The sequence below is a fragment of the Perna viridis genome, chromosome 9 (assembly GCF_037379345.1).
Source record: "Perna viridis isolate PV_CMFRI_1.1 ecotype Kerala chromosome 9, ASM3737934v1, whole genome shotgun sequence".
Taxonomy (NCBI): domain Eukaryota; kingdom Metazoa; phylum Mollusca; class Bivalvia; order Mytilida; family Mytilidae; genus Perna; species Perna viridis.
The window spans coordinates 12,091,290-12,114,648 of record NC_142453.1 but is presented as its reverse complement, the minus strand read 5'-3'; the positions used below and the strand labels follow the sequence as shown (position 1 = coordinate 12,114,648).

The window sequence follows — 23,359 nt, the reverse complement described above, 5'->3', positions numbered from 1 at the left end:
TTTGATTATATAAATGATTTTATTCTCAAAAACCTGTCATGAAAAAAATACTAGAGAACAAAAAATCAAACCCATGCGTTCATTAGTTTACTATCATTAACGGCAGATGTACTCTCAGTTTTGATTATTATCGTAGCGACGTTTACAGTCACAACCAGCGAAACTATTTGCTTCATTTTCATTGACAACATTCTCATCCATGACCTAATACCACCTTACGTGATTAAAACATATATGAATTGCGTAATTTAGCAAGTGTTCTCTTCGATAACAGTGAAATATGTTGCGTCTTTTTTTCTCTTTTTTCTTTTGATGAACACAGGAATTGAGGGATTTATAAAATGTCTACAACATTTAAAAGACTTTAAAATATTTAGAAAATGAGTTTGACATATTCGGTTTTTTTTCAAAAGCTAACTTACTTGGTGCTTCACTTTTTATTGTACAAAAATGATATTTATGTTAAGCTGAAGTACATGTGAAGCAGTACGACCTATGACTAACAATGTCAGAAATGAATACCATACTGAAATAACAGTTAAATACGAAATAAAAAGTGCTAAATTATAAATAAGCTGAACATTTTTTATGTCAATGATATTATATACAGATTTTACATACACATCCTTTATATGTGAGATTGACAAGTGTAATAATGTTTATCTCTATTCCTGCCAAGGTCTTAATAAGGATCTTTCTGTTCCTCTGTATTCAAAAGTCTTCTAAGTTGAAAGAAACCACTTTCCTTGAAGCCAATTGTTTGTTCGTTTGCATTATTCTGTAAACTCTTACTATCAGCCGGTATTTCGTCATAGAAATGAGATTCGGTCGTAGAGAGAGTAGTTACCCTAAAAAGGACAGTAACTTCTGTAGAAACCATGGTTAAGAAATTAACCTTATCTAATACAAAGTAGTAGTAAAAGAAAAAAAATAGAAACTAGTTTTTGTTAATTAATTTGAAAACTAGTCGTTGCACAGTTATGTCAATTGATCTCCACGAATTCAATTGATGAAATCAACTTCTTTCAACAAACTCAAAAGCTAAGTTTTAGCAGTTTCATTTTTGTTAAATATTCTGACAGTTTTCGGTTATTATCATTATTATTATTTTTTTTGTTCAAATACAGCATCATATTCCGCAGAAAAAAAATAAACGAATAACATAATCGTAAGTGTTAGCCTAGGCTTTTACATCTTTTTCTGTTTATTAACTTTCGTCTATGAAGAAATGTCAACATAACTATTCGTCAAGTGATAATCTGCTTATTTTGAAATAACTTCATTTTTACAAATGCAGCATACAGATATTCATACAAAACATATAAATAAACAAATTTATACTTATTTTTTTTTTAATTTCGCAAAATAAACGTACCTTTTTCTGTTATTTGAAGGTGCTACTAAAATAGAAGTTTTCAATAAAGCTTATAGAATTAATTTGCGTTTTGAATAAATTGTGGCATCTTAAAATTTATTTTTATATAAAAAAAACTTTTAACTATGAACTTTTTTTCATATTTTAGGGTGGTTGTTGCTGTAGCGAAAATAATGTACATTTTGCGCTGCTTATCATTTTCATACAGATACATATCTACTCTAATTTTGGATATTGATGTAATTTCTTTATCGTTTAAATATTTTTTGTCATTACAAACACTGATTGTTATAGATTAATGATTACCTCTTCCGTTTTTGGTTCTTCTGTACTGCACGGTTAATATCAAACAAGTTATAATTGTTATCAGACAGACCAGTGGAATCAACCAATACAAAAACCGGAGTCCTGTAAGTGAAATTAGAGACAACTACTGTTTCTGTTGGATCATCGAGTAAGAGTCAATGGAGAAAAACACAGTATGCTAGGAAAAAGTGATAAAAACAAACATAAACAGAAAATATAAGAAAGCTCGAACCAAATTTAAAGTAATTGACCATATCAAATTTTAATAAAATAAGCAAAGATGGTCAATATTTAATTACATCAATCGATTTGCTCATACTCTTGTTTCTTGTGGTTTCATTATTATTTATTAGGCATAAAATTTCTTGGTTTTCGTGGAGAGTGTGGAAACACAAAATCAGAAAAGCAACGAACAGTCTTGTCCGTGGATGAAGGTTAACTGAGATGGAAAGAATTAGAAAGAAGCCATATCAATCTGTCGACGGCCAGTTCCCCTCAACAAATTACTAACCTTGAGGTAATGCGTGTGTAAGCCATAAATATACCCTTAGAGTGACGTAAGTATTATATTAGGTTTCATAAGGAAGCTTCACTGTGAATAACATTGTTTTCCTTCATATATTTTTTTTTATCCTTTTCGACCATTATTATATTAATTATATTTCTTGATGTTCTTCCAGCACTTTATGTTCAGATGACAATGAATCAAACAATAGTTTTCTTTAAGATTCGGAGATAGTTACCATAATTTCCTTTACTCTAATGCAGGTGACGAATAATATGTATTGTGTGTTGCAAAAAATAAACTGTTCATTCTAAAAATGTTCCATTTGTTAAATTCTATTCGGCATTATTTAAGTTAAAATAACTTACGTTCAAATGAGTTGGTCGTGATTGGAGTATTGTTGCTTCCAACCGTTGAGTCGTTTAGGGTGGTATTTGTTGCTGGTTTTAGCGTATTATATGCTTTTTTCAGCCTTTGTTCATCAAAGGTAACCTCTTTTCCGCCGAAGTCTCCAAATATTCGACTTGTGTAATCCTGCATTAAGGTCATATTCAAGTCAAGGATGCAAAGTCTTGTGATATATCCAATTGCATGTACTGTTTTATTTGAATACGTTAAGTCTATAGTCGAAACTGTTAGTGTAACAGCATACATTGAAGAATTTTGAATCATTGTGTCATCTGTGTACCAATTTGCTTCAGCTGGTTGATTATATGCATACAGTTGTATTTCCATGCAAATGTTAGATGATTTTAATCGTACCTTTGTTGCTGTAATGACCGGAGAACCTGCAAAAAACAAATGATTTGCATGCAAAATTTGCGTATACAAGTAACATCAATTGGTTATAAGTAACATCTCCAAATACAACAACATTGATTCACGATGTGAATAAAGTTATTTGCGTTATCATTATTTCTCAAAATTAAAACAAACGTCTCAGTCATTACGAATAACCAATTAATAAGTGTTGAAAACTTTAGAAAACTAATGAAACCAACGGAATCCTATGTCAATACACAAAATATCAATCATAAATTTGCAAATTTTGGTATATATGTTCACGTGTTCATATGAGTAAGCATTCTTAACCAATATTAGAACCAAATACTTAAGAATTTCAAGATTAAAAAAATACCAAAAATTTCCAAGAAGTACTAAAGACCAAAAATATCCAAATACGGATCCAAATCCAATACCAAAGAGTTCTTCCAACGTATTTCTAATCATTTACCCAATTTTGTGGCAAGTTAGCGATATTTGTTTTCCTTTTCACACTGTTTAAATGAACTAATTGTGAAAAGCACCTTTTTCATCATGCTTTGCCTTTAACTTACCAACGACATGAACGGAACTATTTCCTGATAGACGTGTGTTTTCCTTCTGCCAAATACATGTGTAACTTCCCTCCTCTTTGAAGTCACAAAATTTCAAAGTTATTGTAGACTCATTGCCGTTGATTTTACCATCCACTTGCTTAATCTGTTGGCCATTTCTACTGTGAATCCAAATATTCATCCATTTTGACGGGTTGTTGACATAGATAAGACAAGAGACAACAACTTCGATGGTTAAGTTGCAGTAGATTCTGGTCGGACTTACAACAACAAGCCAATCTTAATAGAAAAAAACACTAAATTTATTATAGTGAAATAAAAATGTCTGTAAACGATCGCGGCATTCAAAAATTTTATCAGAGTTAAAGAAAATTTGATTGCTTCAAAACTAGTCACATGCAGTTTGCATTTAAACCATGTCAGGTTTTTAGTCAACCCTTTCAATTTTTTTTCATTATGTAAAAAGTCAATGAAGTGGGTGGGTTGAATGTGAATTTCCGTTTCGATAATCATTTCATATTTTAATCTAACACCACTTAACATGATATTATACATCGATAAAATGATTGCAACTGAATAAAACAAACCGTCTTGAATTAGTTGAATGACAACTCTTGAGCTTCCGGCATCATTTCTAACTGTGATTCCGTATTGTCCGAAGTTGCTTTCTGATTTTGGTACGATAGTGGAACTAATTGTGTAGTTCTCAGTGTCGATTTTGGCAACATTCCAGATTCCGACTGTATCACCCGATGTTTCAGACCAAGATATTGTAGGAGTAAATAAACTTCTGACATCCAATGATATGGGTGTTAGTTTATTTACTTGTGTTTTGAATGTGAGATCAATGCCAGTTTGATATACCTCTGGTTTTTCTTTTAAAAGTATGAAAAAAATATAATCAGTTTAAAAATGCATCGTGGCTTTAGTTCTGCTATTGTTTTTTCTTCCTTATGAAAGAGATATATAGTTAGCATAGATTATATCCGTCAATTTAATTAGACAGTATCAGGATGAAACCAAACTTTGAATTCAAGCAAACAGAATGGATGAGTTGTTTTTGTACTAAACTTGTCGAAGGTCAATCATGACTGAATTCAATGATGTAACTTAAAATAGAAAAGCTCATGAGGAAAACTGTGATTACCTGTTACTAAGAGAAATTTGCAAAAAAAATTGAAAATAATGCAAACTGTAAACAGATTAATATTCGCGGATTCAGTCAAGTGGGTATATTCGCGATGTCAATATTCCCGGTTTTACAGAATGTTAAGCGTTTAAGGGTTGAAAATCTGTTTCGCTGGTACTATTAGTCCATTGCCAAAAAAAACGAAAATTTACATTTTTATACAATATGGGCTGTACAACAATTACCAACCGAGCAATTTAAGAAGGAACACGGACTCAGATGTTGAATTCTTTTCAATTTGTCGACATTTATACTTTCCTAATTTATCTTCGGTAACGTCTTTAATCTGTAGGGCGTAGTCATGTAATAACTTAAAGTTACTATTGTTTTCGAATTTTTTTTCTATATCTCGTCCAATATTATAGTGAACGAAGTTTTCCTCCTCCGGTAACAGCCAGAATACTGGAAGTGATGGAGACAACGGGCATTTGAGTGTCACAGCATCGTGTTTGCGTATCACTTTTTCGTTTGTTGAGGTAGCACTTATGCCTGATAAAAAAGACAATGTTCAATTTCTAAAAAAAAAGTACCCTATCAAAGGATTTGTTAGTCTTTTGTTTTTGTTTTGTTTTGGTTTAGTTTCATTTTTGTTTGTTTGTTTTTTTTTTGTTTTTTTGTTTGTTTTTTTGTTTGTTTTTTTGTTTTGTTTTGTTTCATTTTAATCCCTTATACAAGCGAAACTATTGAAAAATTGATATGTTTATTTACATTGTACTTTTTATTGTGACATATTCATAAATTATCGTATCATAGGTTTCTGTTCCTCTTTTGTCTACCCCGAACATGACATTTTATGAGCAAATCGGCGGATATCTCTGGAAAAGCAAAGAAAACACTATGTCGGTGCAACTGGTTCAAAAACCCAGTTTAAGTAGTGTACGGCTTGCTAATTTACTTTTGTTTCTTTATACGTGGTCTTTAAGTTATTTCATGTTCTTTGTAGTGTGTTTCTGTTTTCCCTGTATAGCCTTAATCTTTGTAGTTATGCTTTTGATTGCCACTCAGTCGAATATTGTTTCCTTCATTACTATTTATATTACATATAATGTGAGAAGTATTTCTCTCAATACAAAACAAACCTTGTAAGAAGAGAATAATAAAAACTATCCCATTCAGACCCATAATGTATCTGTATGACGATTGGGTAGTCTGAAACGATACAAAACATTTATGATGATCTTTACTATGTACTAAATGCTCTTATACCATGTCAAATGTTGTTCTATGGGAATCGTTCAGCACTCCTTTTACTGTCATTATCTTTAATTGTAATTCGTCGGAGAACTTAAATTCATCTCGAAAGTCCAAAATGTTTGTACAAATATTGAAAGTCTCAACAAAAGCCAAGATGTTTTTGTTTTTGTTTTTTGTTTGTTTTTGTTTTGTTTTTGTTTGTTTCTTTGTTATGTTTACTTATTATCAAATTGTTTCCATTTCGTTAGTTCGTAAAAAGCTCTCGCTCACAATTTTGCAAGAAAGTGTAAATTACATTTAGAATGATTACTGAGTATTCATTTTATAACTAGAGAACCGGAGATACCAGTGGACAGGCTTTCAGTATCTATTATGAAGTAGATTGCATCGATCACTGCATTAAACAAATCGAAACAATTTTTACCTATAGGAAGACAAGGTAATAACACAGAGATGCCTTATAAAAAAGTATGGCACTTTTATTGATTTGTTTTTTTTTGGGTTTTTTTTTTTTTTTTTTTTTTTTGGGGGGGGGGTATTCTATCACATTTATCGAAACGCGAAACAACTCTTCTGATGAGGTTCATATCACATGGTTCCCTTTTTAAAATGTTCATCGATTTCTTCCACTCTAGCTGTGGTTACCAGCCTAGAACGAAGGGTAAAGGTTTTTTTTCAAACTATTTCAAATTTCTGTTAAATTTAAAAAGCGAACTTCGTATTGATACCTTATAATGGGAACTATAACATGATTATTGTGATTTGAGGGTTTGCATTACATAGTAGAAGTAATACATTCTTGATATTTATTGATTTCATTCTAAGATTTTCCTTCGTTCGTAAGTTTAGATCCATCAATTTTCACATGCTCTGATATTTCAAGTTTATTTAAATTTGGGAGCACTATATCTACATATTTTAAACCATATTGACGTCATCACTTCAGACGTTTTATGGTCGTCATCAAGAACTCGCAGATCTCACAGTATATCCATCTGCACCACCAAAACTGATTTGCTCACGTGTCATAGTTTTCATTTCCACTTCCGTCACCCTGGACTTGACTTTTTTATGAGCAACTCATTGCGTGTTTCTAGAGAAGCTTAGGACGCTTACTCTACCGGTGCACCTGGTCCATGCTCCAAAGTTTACTTTTGTTACATTGTATGTATTATTTTGGTTATTTTGTGTTCATTGTGTGTGTCTATTTTTCCATGTCTTGTCTTAGTCCCTGGATTACATTCTTTTGATTTCCGAAAAAATCTTGGTTCCATCCCTTGATCTCTGTTAAGCATTTCCTCAAGCGTGTTAAGTGTGCATAGATACATAAGATATATAATGAAAATTTTATATACAAGAAGGGCTGTCTTGTCGTCAGCAACATATCTGGCTGTCAGTTAAAATACTTTTTATCACCCTCTGAGAAACACAAAACTATACAAATTAGCCTTCAAATATTTTTAAAATTGCCCTAAATTTTCATTAATTCGTTAACATGAATTGCATTTATTTTAGTCCATGTAATTTTCTTTTTAATTGCGTTTCCAAGTCTTTTACAGAAAATGCCTACATGAATGCTTACTTTAACACGTGGTTTCTTTTTAAAAAAAATATTAAATATTCCGCTTTTATTTTAATCAAAATATTATGTTGACTTTTTTATTCATGCATTTGTTCCTTTACTTAAGTACTCATAATGAATTAGTCCAGATCACCTGACGTTACGCACCTATTGCATCATATGCTATAACGTAAGAATTCGATGTTTGGCAACACTTTGTTTCTTGCTTATTGGGCTTTTGTCCTTGGGTGGGAGGGCTTTTATCCGGGGGCCTTTGTCCGGGGGCTTTTGTCTGTGGGGCTTTTGTCCTGATCCCACAATAATTTTATGATTAGTAGCAACTGAATCATCTTAAACATTTCTTACAAAACCGAAAAGAATAATTAAATTGATTATCAGTACTACCTATTTATCAAATTTGCACATACATTTGCACCGCTGCGTGGAATGCAACTGCAACATATATGCACACTCTGTCTGTCTAGAGAGGGAACATTGCAACTTTTACCTAAGATAAGTTAAAATGTACATTTTGATATACATGTCTGATTTTATCTTGCCTGTACCAATAGCAGAATATGGACCTTTCACAACTTAAAAATTGGCGAATTTCATACCTCGGGCTCTGCATGGGCGCAATTCACTTTTTCAGTTTTTTAGATCACAGTTTGTTACACCTAACAGGCGGAATTTTGACGTTTTTTAAAGGATTTTGACAAGTTTAATTAATTATAAAGAATTATGAGGACCATTTGTGACAAATATTCAGAACTAATAATTTGTCCTGAATCGATTACTAGAACTATTATTATAATTAGTTCTTGGTTATTTTCGGAATTTTAGTTCGTAAAAGAAAGCTGTCTATGTCCCGCTTTTGTTCTTCTGTCTTCATTCTAAATTCTTACTATCAAATAGTGATGGATCGAAACAAAATGGAGAGAACAAGAGAAAGAGGTAGATAAGCTGAAGTCATTAAACAACTGTTTATATCCAACTTTGCTGTAAAATTTATTTAGGAAAGAAATGGGTTACCAATAGTCTTAAACAGGAAAAGTTTGCCTATTTATTTTTTCTCATTAGAAAAAAGAAAGCAGCAGAACTAAATTAGTTGCTACATGAAGGCAGAAAAAAAGTAATCAGTAACGTAAAAAATATAATAAACATGATACAATTTCAAGAATGTTAATTTCAAAACATAAAACATACCTTTTTAATCCCCGGAACTTAAGCAATCGCACTGTTGACTTCAACATCTGCCATCTATATTTCCTTGTTGTTGTTTTTTTTACATATTTCGTTGAAAACCGGATGCATTATATACCGAAATTGAATAAGAATCCTTTGATTCTAAAATGTTTTTCCTATTTTAGGTTTATTTTATGAAAGTTCCAATTCAAATTTAAAAAAACCTTTGCGTTAATTACTGAATATATGCACGATACTAAATATTAAATACGCGACCAGAATTCTAACAAAAACTGGAGTATTGATCATGTGCACTGGTAGGGTGGTTTCCTCTACCTACCAAGTTGCTCATATCTATGATGTCAAATCCTAGTTAAAACGAAAGGGTGATACGACAATGTGAACAAAATGCTCATGAAAGAATGACTACACCAGAAAAATCAACCGAGTTCATGATATCGAGAGTAACTTTTGAAGTGATAACTTTAGATTGTGGAAATATAATTCTGTCTCACAAGATCGTACGTAAAAAGTTAAGTACGGTTCAAAAACTCTGTGTAGCTTTACCAAGTGCTTGCATTACGTATGAACTGTGATATAAAAACTCCATACGCATGGGCCTGAAGGAATGCTGCCACAGACGAATGTAAAATTTTCAATTTTCAATGAGAGAACTCATCTCGTTTGTCGTGTAGTTATGAGATTCTCCTTCTTAATACGGTGTATAATATCAGGTCAAGATAATTAGCTACGGAGTGTCTGTAGTGTCTTGTGTCTCAGCTTATTGTAAAAGGTACCATACTTTTTTTAAAAATCCGAACCATAAATTAATCAATGATGGAACATCATCTACTAGTATATGTAACGGAAACTGTGGATACAATCAGAGGTGCATAATTTGTTACTATTTGTTTATCAACTGTTTGTTAAGAAAATGTCTCCGCTACACTGAACAACTATCTTATCAAAGAATAATCAAGGGAACCAAGGTTATAGCGGTAATCAAAAGAATGTAATCCAGGGACAAAGACCAGACATGGAAAACAGACATACACAACAAAGAACATAAAGTAACTAAAATCATATATATACAAAGTAACAAAAGTAAATGAGCAACTCGGAATCCACTAAAAACTAGGAGCATGGACCAGGTGTACCGGTAGGGTAAGCGTCCTCTGCTTTTCTAGAAACACCCGCCGAGTTGCTCATAAAAAGTCAAGTCCGGGATAGACAAACGAGGGAAGGAAAACTAGGACCCGTTGAATAAATCAGTTTTCATGGTGTTGATGGATATACCATAACGATCCACGAGTTCATGATGACGACCATAAAACTTCTGTAGTGATGACTTCAATCTTGTAGCAACATAACCCTGTTCCAGAAGCCTATTTGTTAGAGTTCAAAAAAACATTTTGACGGCAAAACGATACATTCTTCATTTAGAAGCAGATAAACTACATTTTTTACAAAATAAGAAGAACTTCTGTAGTATTTTGCATATTGATGTTCTCTTCTTGTTTTATTGCTTTTTTGTTTTTGTTTTTTCGTTTTTGTATTTTTCCGTTTTTTTTAATAGCTTCGATGCATGATATGTCAGAGTTAGATTAAACTTATGAGTGCAATTACCTATTGAAAATTTAAAGGACTGACTGTAATTGACTTAGGTACTTAATTCCTTAAATCAGATGTTTTAGATTTTATTGATTTATTTTGATTATGACAGTTTTCAGTATTAACAATAAGTGTAGATCAAATCAATTTCTTGAAATAAAGGGAATACACGTTACCCATCCAACATCTGATTTAGCATTTATATTAAAGTGTTGGCCCACTATTAATTACTTTCAAATATCTTATCTGTTGTCCAGAGAGTATGTTTCTAGAAAGATTTTGATTATTGATTGATTTTAATTAACGAAAAGTGTTCTTTTTTCTAAAGTGCTTAATGTCCTTTGATGAAATAACACTCTCCATACGAACTCCGACTCTAAATTTATATTACACCGGAAGTTAAATTTCAGAAACGAAAGCCGCAAAATTTGATTTACTTTTAAAATGTGTTTTCCGTTGTTAGGGTGTCTGGTTGATGTATTACCGTATATTTGTGTAGTAACTGTTCCTGTATATGGCTCATTCTGTGGAATCGACCTCATTTTACGAGTGTCATTGTTGTTTTATGCTTATTCTTTCGTAACTCATTTCGGTCCGAACTTTTTGGTAAGGCTCATAAATTTGAATTTCTGGAATGCACTGGCCACTAGTGTCTTCAAAATACATCTATCATTATCTAACCAACATTCACCTTACAGTTTATGGTTCACAAAATGGTGTGTGACCCTAAGTCAATTCCAGATTGGAACACATTGTGAAAAAAGGGGTAGCTAGCTTAGTCCAGATAATTATGAGGTTCGCTGGGACATTTTTTAATCTGGCTTTTATGTCTCTGAAGTGACCAAGCAAAATCAAAATTAGCTTCCCATTACGGCATAAATATGTGGACCAGGGGTAGCTATTCACTCCGTGGTACCACTGAATCTCCCATTTTTTTTGTATGGCACATTGTTCTGACCCCCAACTCGACATACATGTACATGTATCAATATCCAAATAAAAAAGAGGAGTGTTACAGGGACAGTGGAATTTACACTAAAACGAGAAGTGATCATGTACATGAAGTTCAATCTTACTAGGTTTCGAGCAAAATCAACACTACATTCTAGTTAAATCAGCATGTACATGTACCTGAATCAGGATTTGGTGAATTTGGCAACTTTTTTATGAACTTATTGACAATGACATTGAATGTATACATTTTTCTATGACTGCTATGATTAGTTATACAATATACATGTATGTAGTTCATTATTTTCAAATGTTACAGAAATGGACAGGGTGTATTTGTTTTTCACACTAAACACAATAGTGATACAGTTAAAAGAGTTTATAATTAAAGATGCCAAAATTAAGTTGAGACATGGTACTTTCATTTGTTTAGTTCTGTAGATCTATGATACAGTGTTTGTATTTTATTGTATACTAAACCATTACCTTGTTTTGTCTGCTTGAGAAATATCATGTGATTCTGTGCATGCCCTAATAAATTGTGAATAAAGAAAGTATTTCAAAGGGACTTATCCCATGAACACACCTCAATCTTGTTGATAGTGTCATTGGGGAAGGGAAGCACAGTGAACATTTTTCTTAGAAACTAAACTTTTTACTGTACACTCTGATAAGTACTCTGGTAAGTAGCTCATTGGTTTGAAATAAATTATTAAAATGTATTTAAGTACTTACCGTGGCTGCAATAAGACATAAATATTTGAATTTGAAGTCTACCACTGTCCATTGCTCAATTCAGACAGTAAACTAGTCTGTCAGGTTGGAGAGTTACTTCCCTTTGCTCAAACTTTAAAAAACAAAGTCAGTTGGAAATATGAAAAAGGTCTAATAATTAATTTGTTTTTAATTGAAGATTAAAGTATTTGAGAAAGTTCACAATCACTATATACAAACAAATTTTTATCAATTAATTTATATGAAAATGTCTTCACCAGTTAATTTTTCTTTAGCATTTTAACAAATTTTCTAAAAGATTTGAGCCTTGTTCTATTTGCACAATGCAGTAGATGCAACGTTGTGTTAATGGTATGTCATATACCGGTAAGATTTTGTACTGTACATATCTAAGTAATTGTGTAATTAGCTAATAACATGATTTTTTTTCTTAAATATAGCAATATATCCTACCATACTTGAATCTGGGCTTGCTGCTTTTGACCTTGGTGTACTTACCCATTAACCTGGTACCCTATCCTCTTGTTTGGCTCTATGATAAGATACTATGGATAACAGAACCTGTCTTTATGTTGGTAGAGGTCATATTGGCCTTGAACTTTGTGATGCACTGTAGTCAGAGAGTCATAGAAAAAATGGAAGAAGAGGAGTCAAGCTTATGGAAGGTAACCATGGTTACAGTATAATTGAAACTTCCAACTTTTTACTGGATATTTGGACCTATGAAAGTTAAATTCTGACTGGGACAAATCAGGCTGGTCTGTATGTCATAGATATACAATGTATCAAAAATTCAAAAACTTTCCTAGAGATGTAGTCCTAGTCAATGAGGGTTATTTCCAGACCAATGTACTCATTACTGGAAATGACAGAATGTCTTATAAGCTTCACATTGACTACGATAAAAGTATCAGTGTTGCAGTTACAATATATGTACATGATTTTATTATAATCAAAATTGGTTAATATAAACAACTGTGAAAGTAACCTTTAAACCACACTTAATAAAGATAATTCAGCTATCACAAAAAATTTATGACATTTATTTTAAGGGAAACGCCAAAGAAATCACCTTGCAATTGTCCGATTGTCTTTTAATAACATATGGTAGACTGTTTAATTTCCTGACATTTCTTATTATTTAGTTGGGTTTTTTTTATTATGCAGTGAACCTGATTTTTTAAATAAACTAAACTCTGACAAGATACATGTGGATTCAGAATCAGTTTAATAACCCTTTCTTTTCCAGTGTTTGACAATATGCTTCTCATCCATGTGTTATGCCTTGACAGCTTCAGCAGCTTGGGATATATACCTTGAGGGCACTACAGTACAGGTACTGTAAGTATTTTTGATGAATACAATACAAATTTATGTAAGAATCAGGCTGATCCTATAGTAATGTTCATACACCAAAACATATAGCTGAAATTTACATCTCTGAAACATCTGGAACATTTATTATACACTTCTTAGTACAATAGTGAAAAAGGCTATGATTGATAGTATTACTCAAATAGTGACAATGCTCAGCAAAAACAAATTATTGTATTGTTATTGCTACAAAATGAGTCTTGCCTTTGACCAGCACAGCACTATTATTGATATGTTTTATAGCCATGTTTGCCAAACTTCAACAATAAAATGCTATTATCGTATTTTCTTAAAAAGCCCTATCAAGTCAATGGAATACCATTTATATCTGTTATTGGGTACTTGAATATATCTTTTAATTACACAAAATCTGTGAGTGCCTCTTATCCATATCCCACTTGGGAAGTGGGGATACATGTCACATGGGTGTCTGTCCTTCCTTCCTTCTGTTCTTCCTCCATTACACAGTAGGTACAAAGGGGTATCCATCTCTTATATGTTACTCCCTGCACCGCTGAATGAAATTAAATGAAGCTTTCGCCTTATCTTTATTACATATTGTGCACCTCTTATTTTAGTTTTATTTCTAATCCAATATTTGCTGTTACAGTAAGAACATTGCACTATTTTCTCATGCCATTAGCAGTGATTTTTCTATATATGAATTTGAGCTGAAATAAGGCTGTTTCCCTATGCCAAAAGTATGACTATTCTCCCAAATTTAACCCTGAATTTCCCAAATCCTCTTAAGGATTTTTTTCAATATGACGTATCAAAACAGGGCTCACCAAATACTGTAAGTTGGAAATTTTATCATGTTGGTGTTTGTAGAACTTATTCCCTGTCTATGTTTCAGGTTGCTGCTTTTAGAACTTATTTTCTGTCTATGTTTCAGGCTGCTGTTTGTGGTACTGTTTTTCTGTCTATGTATCAGGTTGCTGTTTATGGTACATATTCTTTGTCTATGTTTCAGGTTGCTGTTTGTGGTACTGATTTACTGTCAATGTTTCAGGTTGCCATTTGTTGTGCTAATTCTCTGTATGTTTCAGGCTGCTCTTTGTAGAACTTATTTTCTGTCTATGTATCAGGTTGCTGTTTGTGGTACTGATTCTCTGTCTGTGTTTCAGAATGCTATTTTTGGTACTGATTCTTTGTCTGCATTTCAGATTGCTGTTTGTGGTACATATTCTTTGTCTATGTTTCAGGTTGCTGTTTGTGGTACTTATTTACTGTCTATGTTTCAGGTTGCCATTTGTGGTGCTAATTATCTGTATGTTTTAGACTGCCCTTTGTGGTACTAATTCTCTGTCTGTGTTTCAGGTTGCTGTTTGTGGTACTGATTCTCTGTCTAACTATGCACAACATGATGTGGCTGTCACAGGAAGGTAAACTTAATAACAGGTTTGGAAATTTAGTTATTACACCCCACTTTTAGTTTCGAATATATTGTAATAGAAGTGTCTGTCAATCCTTCCATCTGTACCTCCTCCTTTTGTTAACCGAAGAGGTACCTACCTGTTATCTGAGATTCCTTTTACATCACTGATTGCAATTTGATGAAACTTTAACAGAACTTTTATAACATATTCCCTTTATGCACCATCTATTTTGATTTTGATTCAAATACATTTGAGATCAAAAGATAAATGATAACAATGAATGGAATGGGGATATCATGTTAATGATCATTGCTCACAGTTTTTATACATCTGTCTAAGACGGGACGTATTATGGTAAACCGTTGTCCTTCCGTCGTCCACATTAAGTCAATAACTCAAAAACATTTTCATCAACTTTAATGAAAATTTGGTGATTTGTTCATATCTATTAAGGTAAGCTCCCTTTAGATTTTTTTAAATTTTAGATTTTTCGTTTCCATGTTATGAATTTTTTTACTTAGAAAAGGGGGGATTTTCAAGTTTTCGGACAATAACTCAAAAACACTTGCACCTTCTTTTATGAAACTTTGTTGAATTGTTCATATCTAATGAAGTAAGCTCCCTTCTGATTTGTTTAAATGTCAAATTTTACGTTCCATGTTATGAAGTCTGGAAACAATATATAAAAATCAAACAAACAATTATGTCCCAGGATGAATGCTAATTCTGATGAAATAACTTGGATGCTGCATCCCAGTATTTTCAACTGCCAAGGGAAACCTTTTTGAGATCCTTGTATCCCTTTACTCTAAAAAAAAAATATCAGGGCTATGTCTGGGCTACCTTAGTCATGTTTATTCAAAAAAAGATCATAAATGTTATGTTCAGAAAAACTAGGATTTTGTAACATTTCATAATTCATGTAGTTATTCATGAAAGCATCGCTTGGCAGATTCTTGGTTTTCCACCATCTGTTATAAACAATAATTAAATAATGGTGCATTTTGAAAATAAAAAATTGAACTGTGAAAGTACTTTAATTTGTGGATACTAATTTTTGTGGATAAGGAAAGAAACACAAGTTCGTGGGTTCTTGAATTCATTTGTTTCAGGTTTTCACTGATACATGTCAATGGGAATCTCCTTTTTGTTGGGAACCAATTTTTTGGTTTGGCCTACCCATGAAAACCATGGAAATTGGTACCCCACGAACAATTGTACTTTCACAGTAATTAAAATTGCTTGTCTTGATGTAGGCCTTTCAGTGTTGTGAATAAATGTATCAGCAAATAAAGATATTAAATTTCATATTGGTTTAAAACCTACTTTAGAATAGCTTTTATATAATTGGAAATGCAGCTAAATCTGTTACTTTCTTTCCAAGATTCTAATAATTTCGTTATTCAAAGGTAAACAAATGAAATCACATTATATAACTAACTAAAACTACTTACTTCCTGTGTACCTATCCTTCTCTTCCTCACCATGAACACCTTCTTAAATGTAAATGTGCACCTCTTGAAATAAGACTATCCTCCATTTTATATACATCTCCTGGAAAAGCATTGGATTTGAAATGAAACATACATATAGGGAAGTGTATATGACATGGAGTTTAAATATCATAAACAACAGCAAAAAGTCAAGAAAGGTACCCACATTTATCTTGTAGGCCTAAAAAAGAATTCTGTGTATCTGGTAATCTGACCAACCCTATTTTTTCCCTGCCAACCCGAATTTGTGTAAAAAAAAAAATACAGATTTTCCGTGTTTTCGTCATTGATTTTCTACTAGGAATCACCTTGCTCTCTGATGTGGAGATTCAAAATTCATTAAAAACAGAAACAACATGGCCATGGCTACGACAAGTTCAGTATAGATAGAACAATACTATTTACTTCCCAAAGGCAACCATAGTGAAACCTTTGAAAATCAAAGTCATTGCAAAACCATCTTGTTTCTTTGGTATTTTAAGCAGATGATGTTTGGGGTCGAAGTTTCCCATTTTTCTGCAAATAGCACAAAAAATTTATAATATTTATATGAAAGGGTTTTAAAAAAATATAAGGCAATTTTTTAAAAGTATAATAATGTTAGAGCCTTGAATTAGTAAAACATTTTGGGTATCAGCGCAATTTGTCCTATCACAGTGTACAGAAGTACTTACTTAAGTAGGGTACACAAAAGGCCAACCTAAAATAATGAAAAATAGTACCATTCTACCTATAGGAGAGTTCTTCATGATGTTTTCACTTACCTGTGATTTGGTTTGGTTGGCGAAAATTCCATTGAGTGGCATGGGTCATCAACTTCAAATCATCATATCTTTTTTTGTTTTTTAAGATAATTGAAAAATTCTTTTGGTTCCCTACACTGCCAATAAAACTTTTTTTATCCATGGAATTTTAAAAAAAATATTTAGTAATTAGATCATATGAGCATAATATATTTTTAAACATGTATTTCTTTTATCTAAATGAAACATTTTACAGAACCAACATTAGATATAAAATAACAAAGCTATAAAGTTTTGAAAATTGGGATTCTAATTATGAAATTGTTATTTGTTTATTTAGTTGTTTATATGCCAACCAATTTGACACTTAATGATATGCAAATTAATGAATATGACTTCACTAATGAGATTGGCAAACTCTCCTATTCAGCAGTGTCATAATAGAGGCATCAAAACCAGTATTTTTGGATGTCCTGCAAATCTATAAATTAAAAAAAATCCTGCCTTCCAACCCTAATTTTGAAGGAGGTGTTACCAGAAGCACAGAATTTTTTTAGGCCATAATGAGGGAGCCATAATGTATCTTCATTTTAATTTTAACGTTCTTGTCACAACAACTTTGTTTACGATATGGAGATAAAGATTTGAATTAGAATTTGAATTTGAATGGTAGTGATTTTAAAGGTGTGCTACATTGACGAGTTATAAAGTTCTGTCTGCCAATATGTTTGATGTTCTACAGTTTGCTATCACAAATTATATCAGTATATGTACTGTTATCTAAGGTTTCCTGTGTAATATCGCCTTTTCTATATTGGTTTTAATCACTTATTTCAGGTTTCCTCTGTGATGTGGCTTTTTCTACACTGTGTTCTATGTCAACTTTGTATGCAATGAAAGAAGAGACATCATCTATAAATCACCCACTGAGAACTCCAGACTCATGGATTCAGTAAGTACATGCATTAGATATACCAATAAGTCTTAAAAATATTCTGTGACTTTTCTAATGCTCCTTTAGTCAGTAGAAATATGACCTGTTTATTAAGTAACTCTTGAATTGTAGGAAAGTAGATAGATTTTGATACATATCAGTCATTCTTAAGCATAAGCTTATTTGGTACCTGCAAGCCTTTTTACCACTGCCATACAAAAATGAGGAAGTGAATATTATGTTGACATTTCCTTAGCCTGATTATCATTTTTTTTTTTAAAGGGAAAATGAACAGAAAAGAAACCTTTTAATCAGGCATAGAATTGCTGACAAATTGATTTATCACTAAAAAATATTATCCCAATTTGAATTAAAGACATGAAAGTTTGACAGATATACTTCAATTAATGGTTAAAGGGATGTAACTCAGGCATTATATTGTCTTGATACTAAGGTACATGCTCTCTCTCATGGTTTTTTTTCAGCTATGATAGTAGAAGATCATTATATAGCATTGGTTTTTATATTCTGAGTAGTACTATGGGTATGTCATTTATTTACTTTCAATCTTCACAATTAAGAAAAAGACAGGGAAGCTACACTTTAATAACACATGATATGCTTATTTCCCTTTCAGGGCTTTCTTCAGTTTCCAAGTCCAATACAGTAACTCTGCAATAAAAAAATTTAGAAACGTGGAAATGCAAAAGAAAGCTTATTTCAATGCAGGGTCTGACATTAAGGGCTTTACTGTTGTCCCAGAGAAGCATAATTATCATTTGTGCAAGTAGAAGTTAAATTACACTTGTTTGAAGGACAACTAATTTTTTTGTATTTTTCAACATGCATTAACCCGAAAACAATAGAGTTTTTGACTTGGGCAAGTTGAATTTACATGAACTTGCTCAATAGGGCAAGTTCACAAAATGTGTCGACCTGCAATAAACCATTCTATTTCATAAAATTATTATATCAGTAAAAGTGTTTTTTAAGTTATTGCACAATATATGGATGGAAATAAGGAGAGACAAAAAGATGGACAGACAGTAGGATATGATGGTACACCTGTTTGATAAGTTTTCATGATTTAAGGCACTGCCTATGATGGACAGAGCTCAATGTGCACCCTCAAACTGCCTTCAAGCTGTACACATTTTATTTGGGTTGCTTTTCTGACTGTCAACATTATTGTTTTCAAATTGTTTGCTGTGAATTTTTAGTTTAAACATACTTTTTATTCAAAAATATATCCTGGAAAATTACATGTACCAAAACAGCCATGAAAAGTGCTTTGAATCATTAGCCTTTAAACATTTTTTTCTATTTTCTTGTTGTGGACAGCCTGTAAAAATATTTGTTTATGGTACACTGCCTTGTTGCTATTCAGTGAGGAGAATGTGTGTGGTTTTTCTTAGAAAGCTTAATACATTTCTACACAGCCAATAATTTCCAAATTAAATAAATAAATAAATAAAAAATCGTATCCATCGACGTTTAAAAAAAGGACATAATAGTGCCTCCTCACTTATGAAATTCTATCCATCGAAGTATTAAAAGACAAAACAGTGCCTCAGCACTTGTGCAATCGTCTACTTCAATGTTGAAAAATTTAATCACTTCCATCAGAATACTTTTTAGCCATTCATAGTTCTGGTTTTACATTCTACATACATGTATATAGAATATCCCTGACGATCTATATAAAAGAGAAATTAAACATCGGTGACAATTCTCCTGAGGGTAAGACACTGCTGAGAATTCTCCTGAGGGTAAGAACAAGACACTGCTGAGAATTCTCCTGAGGGTAAGAATAAGACACTGCTGAGAACATTGAAATCTGAGGGTGTCTAAGATTTCCTTGGCTTGTATTTTCTGGTGGTGTTTGATCTTTGTCTCATTTTTAAAATTAATTTTATAATTAGCACACAATCAGTTTAGATTGCCGTGCTTGCCCATATTCTTTTGTAGTTACATCATAAAATGTTTTATAGTGACCTCACATGACTAAAAGTTTGGATATTATTGTCTCAAAAGTAAAAAAAGAACATCTTCATTGTGTACTTGTTGGTAAAGGTGTTAAAACATTTCTGATGACATTTATCATGACAATAAATTGGAAATATATTATTATGCTTGGCAAACTGTTAATTGTTTAAATGTTGTAGTTTAGTTTGTATAAATAGTTTTGCTTTAATTTCATATTTCAATCTCTTGAATATAGCTGAAATGTTGCTGCGTTAAACCCCAACAATAAGTCATTTAATCAATCAATCAAATTTTCAGTTAGTTGTGACAGAAATATAACTTCACAATGGTTTCTATAAATTTTATCTAATTATTTCACATAAATAGGCAGTAAAAAAACTTAGAAAAGAGTGGTTCTTGACTTAAACTACGTCTCAGTGTTGTGTGCTTGCCTAGAGTGTGGTAGGTCATGAGTTTAATCCCCTACTTTTTCACACCAAGGACTTTCAAATTGGTTGTTACTGCTTCCTCGCCAAGCATGAAGTGACTACTGGTTTGCTGGGATCCAGAATACTGTGACCAAGTGGGATGGCATGTCTACTTGCAATGTGTTGCTTCTGTGAGCTAGCACAATAAAGATCAGGCTAAGCATGTTGAACTAGTACAAAGCAGGGTCTTTTTGATTTGTCAATCCTTCTCATCCTGAAAGGCCTGATTTATCTGCAATAGGATATTTAACCATGCTTAATCAATAAATCTACTTCCTGGTTAATAACATAGACTCTGGTGATAGAAACTTTTTTCTCTTTTCAGATAATGCTGGCTTAGCTTTAGAATTCCTGATGAAGTTTTTACGACCATTCTTCTTAGTGACTTTAGGTGTTCGTCTCTACAGTATATTGTATATTGAAGAAAAGATATACTCAGAATTCATAAAAGTAAGTTTAATTTGCGACTTTCTTAATTTTTACAGTGTTTTTATCACAGAAAAGGGTTCAAATTAGCAGTGGTCTGAGGTCTGGCCCTCAATGTCTGAACTCAGGTCCTTTGAATCTCTTTACTTATTCATCCATCTGTTACTTTCTTTAACAGATTTCTCAGCTCCTATTGGATGAAGTACTGTGTCTCCATTTTCCAGCTTCCCTTCTTACTTATTTCCTGTTTACTCTATGACTTTATTTGACAAAAAATGGATAAGTGGAGGTTTACTTTGCACTACATAGCATGCAACATCTTTTGTTTTTCAGGATGAAGATTATATAGGAGAATGGGATGAAGACGACATGCCACAGTTCTACAGATCTCCACTGACAATAAAACTTTCTGTTATTTTCATGTTTACTCAGATGACTGTCAATCTATTTTATGAAAGTCGAGGAATTTCCACAGTGACTTCCTGGCCATTTACATATATAAGTGACCTCTATCCCAGAGATATTATTTTCAGTAGGGTTGTGCAGATTTTTGTTGTGAATATTTTTTATATGTGGAGATTGTATTTTTCTGATGATTGGACATGGAGTGTGTGGTTTTCATCAACATGATAATGTAATAAAGATCTTATGTCATTGTATGAAATAGCTTTTCAAAAAGACGGGTTTGATATTTGATCCAAAGTATAGTACATAAATGTGTGGAATTAGAAATTCTGAAACTGGGGACCAGGTGATTGGCCATAAGAGGGGCCCAGTCCAATGATTATTCATTATTATTATTAATCCATCATAGTTAACAACATTTCCGAGCATTAGGGGGTGGGGCAAATCTCTCTTTGAATAGTACTACACGGTGCTACATCACCAAAAGAATGAGTGGACATTGAATTAAAATTCATTTATCCACACAAAAATATCTCAGAGACACAAATTCATCCGTGACTGTAAATTCAAGTAATGTCAAATGATCAAATAAAATATATTTTTAAAATTTTTCTTTACTTATTTTTAGCATAGTATTTTGTTTTATCTAAAACCATATTTTTAATGATTTAAAATTGATGAAGAATAATTCACTAGAGTCAGGGAATTATTATTACATTGTATAACACTCCCAGCAATTAGTTCTAATGCTGCAACTGCATGATAATGGTGTTCTATTGCCATGGAAAACAGACATACACAACAAAGAACATATAGTAACTAAAATCATACATACAAAAGCAAATGAGCAACTCAGACTCCACTAAAAACTGGGAGTATGGGACCAGGTGCACTCGAAGGGTAAGCGTTCTGAAGTTGGATACTGTTTAACTATTTATTAGTTTTAACTTCATAAATCTGTTGTATTGATTGGCATTATACATATGAGGAAAATAGTTCTGAATAATATAGGAAACATAAATGTTTGATTTTAGCATTGGAAGCAAGGATTATTATAGTATACATGTATCTAATAATCAAGTATAGAATCAATGGGATTAGAGGGGACTTATATGCCATTTATCATAGTTAAGCTGAAAGTGTTCCATTAAAATCAGAACTTGTTTACAATGCTAAGGAATGGCCAACTGTCATTGAAATTCTGAAGATCAGGAATGCAACATGTTTTCGAACTTCTTTTACACCAAAAATTGACGTTACTAATAGATTTTACAGTGCAGTTTTACCTAAATTACATCAGCAACTTTAGATAACTAATATTAACTAGTATTATATAGTCCCTGATTGCTAGTACTGGGTAATTACTATTATACAGTCCCCGATAACTAATATTATATAGTCCCTGATTGCTAGTACTGGGTAATTACTATTATACAGTCCCCGATAACTAATATTATATAGTCATTGATTGCTAGTACTGGGTAATTACTATTATACAGTCCCCGATAACTAATATTATATAGTCCCTGATTGCTAGTACTGGGTAATTACTATTATACAGTCCCCGATAACTAATATTATATAGTCCCTGATTGCTAGTACTGGGTAATTACTATTATATAGTCCCCGATAACTAATATTATATAGTCCCTAATTGCTAGTATTATGCTAGTACCAGGTATTTTTTATTATATAGTCCCTGACAACTAATATTATATAGTCCCTGGTTATAAGTGTTAAATAGTTCCTGATTAGATTTACACACGTTCTTTCTATGTGCCATGTAATGTATTTACAGTCATGCATAAGATGTGCATTAATACGTGTTATTCTGGTTCCTGTGGGTAAAGTATGATACATAAATACATATTTTTTTTCTTCTTGATCTACACTTATAAGCAAAGAAATAGTTTATCTCCTTGTATTTTACATGCTTTAAATCCGTTATTAATTATAATTAATACTAACGAAATGAAGCGAAATCGACATTTAATACAACTTAAGTTCAATCATTATGCAACTGACATGTAACCAGTTTCAGTGGAGTCCAGTACAGGCAGGGTTTGACAAAACCCTACCATACAAGCCTTTTCTTAATATTGATTTTGGTGACAGCATGTAATTGCCACGGTATTCCCTTGACTGGAAAGAGGAAATATGGAACCTTATCTCGAAAGACTGGTACAGTGATCAATATATCTAG

General features: G+C 32.2%; 2 protein-coding genes across 10 annotated transcripts; one reads left to right on the top strand and one right to left on the bottom strand.

Moving 5' to 3' along the window:
• On the bottom strand, positions 1–12,587 carry LOC148606793 (uncharacterized). Of its 8 annotated transcripts, none has more exons than XM_088543787.1 (10): positions 12,448–12,587; positions 11,950–12,061; positions 5,792–5,861; positions 4,902–5,201; positions 4,111–4,398; positions 3,524–3,802; positions 2,555–2,974; positions 1,682–1,783; positions 1,376–1,400; positions 1–848 (listed from the first exon to the last, which is right to left on the bottom strand). In XM_088543787.1, the coding sequence occupies exons 3-10, from the start codon at positions 5,832–5,834 to the stop codon at positions 683–685; spliced, it is 1,623 nt and encodes a 540-aa protein (XP_088399913.1). In that variant the 5' UTR covers positions 5,835–5,861; positions 11,950–12,061; positions 12,448–12,587; the 3' UTR covers positions 1–682. The 8 variants fall into 8 exon arrangements, with proteins under 8 accessions (XP_088399913.1, XP_088399915.1, XP_088399918.1 ...); XM_088543789.1 differs by having other exon boundaries at positions 1,376–1,397; XM_088543792.1 differs by lacking the exon at positions 1,376–1,400 and having other exon boundaries at positions 1–900; positions 2,555–2,720; positions 2,949–2,974.
• LOC148606792 (uncharacterized) lies at positions 8,978–21,766 on the top strand. 2 transcript variants are annotated; one of them, XM_088543795.1, is made up of 8 exons: positions 8,978–9,173; positions 12,390–12,614; positions 13,199–13,290; positions 14,644–14,708; positions 17,776–17,890; positions 18,358–18,416; positions 20,651–20,775; positions 21,085–21,766. In XM_088543795.1, exons 1-8 carry the CDS (start codon positions 9,075–9,077, stop codon positions 21,379–21,381), a joined length of 1,077 nt encoding a protein of 358 aa, XP_088399921.1. In that variant the 5' UTR covers positions 8,978–9,074; the 3' UTR covers positions 21,382–21,766. The 2 variants fall into 2 exon arrangements, with proteins under 2 accessions (XP_088399921.1, XP_088399920.1); XM_088543794.1 differs by lacking the exon at positions 8,978–9,173 and adding an exon at positions 10,641–10,869.
• Positions 21,767–23,359: the final 1,593 nt, after the last annotated feature.

Bases quoted from the DNA above. Each gene is read 5' to 3' on its own strand.
- LOC148606792 (XM_088543794.1), top strand. From the start codon at position 10,708: ATGTGTTTTCCGTTGTTAGGGTGTCTGGTTGATGTATTACCGTATATT. The intron at 13,291-14,643 runs GTAAGTATTTTT...TCTGTGTTTCAG, and splicing joins GGCACTACAGTACAGGTACT to GTTGCTGTTTGTGGTACTGA. The intron at 17,891-18,357 runs GTAAGTACATGC...GTTTTTTTTCAG, and splicing joins ACTCCAGACTCATGGATTCA to CTATGATAGTAGAAGATCAT.
- LOC148606793 (XM_088543785.1), bottom strand. From the start codon at position 5,834: ATGGGTCTGAATGGGATAGTTTTTATTATTCTCTTCTTACAAG. The intron at 4,399-4,901 runs GTTGGTAATTGT...TACTTTTAAAAG, and splicing joins GTTCCTTCTTAAATTGCTCG to AAAAACCAGAGGTATATCAA. The intron at 901-1,681 runs GTAATCATTAAT...ACTTTGTATTAG, and splicing joins AAGAACCAAAAACGGAAGAG to ATAAGGTTAATTTCTTAACC.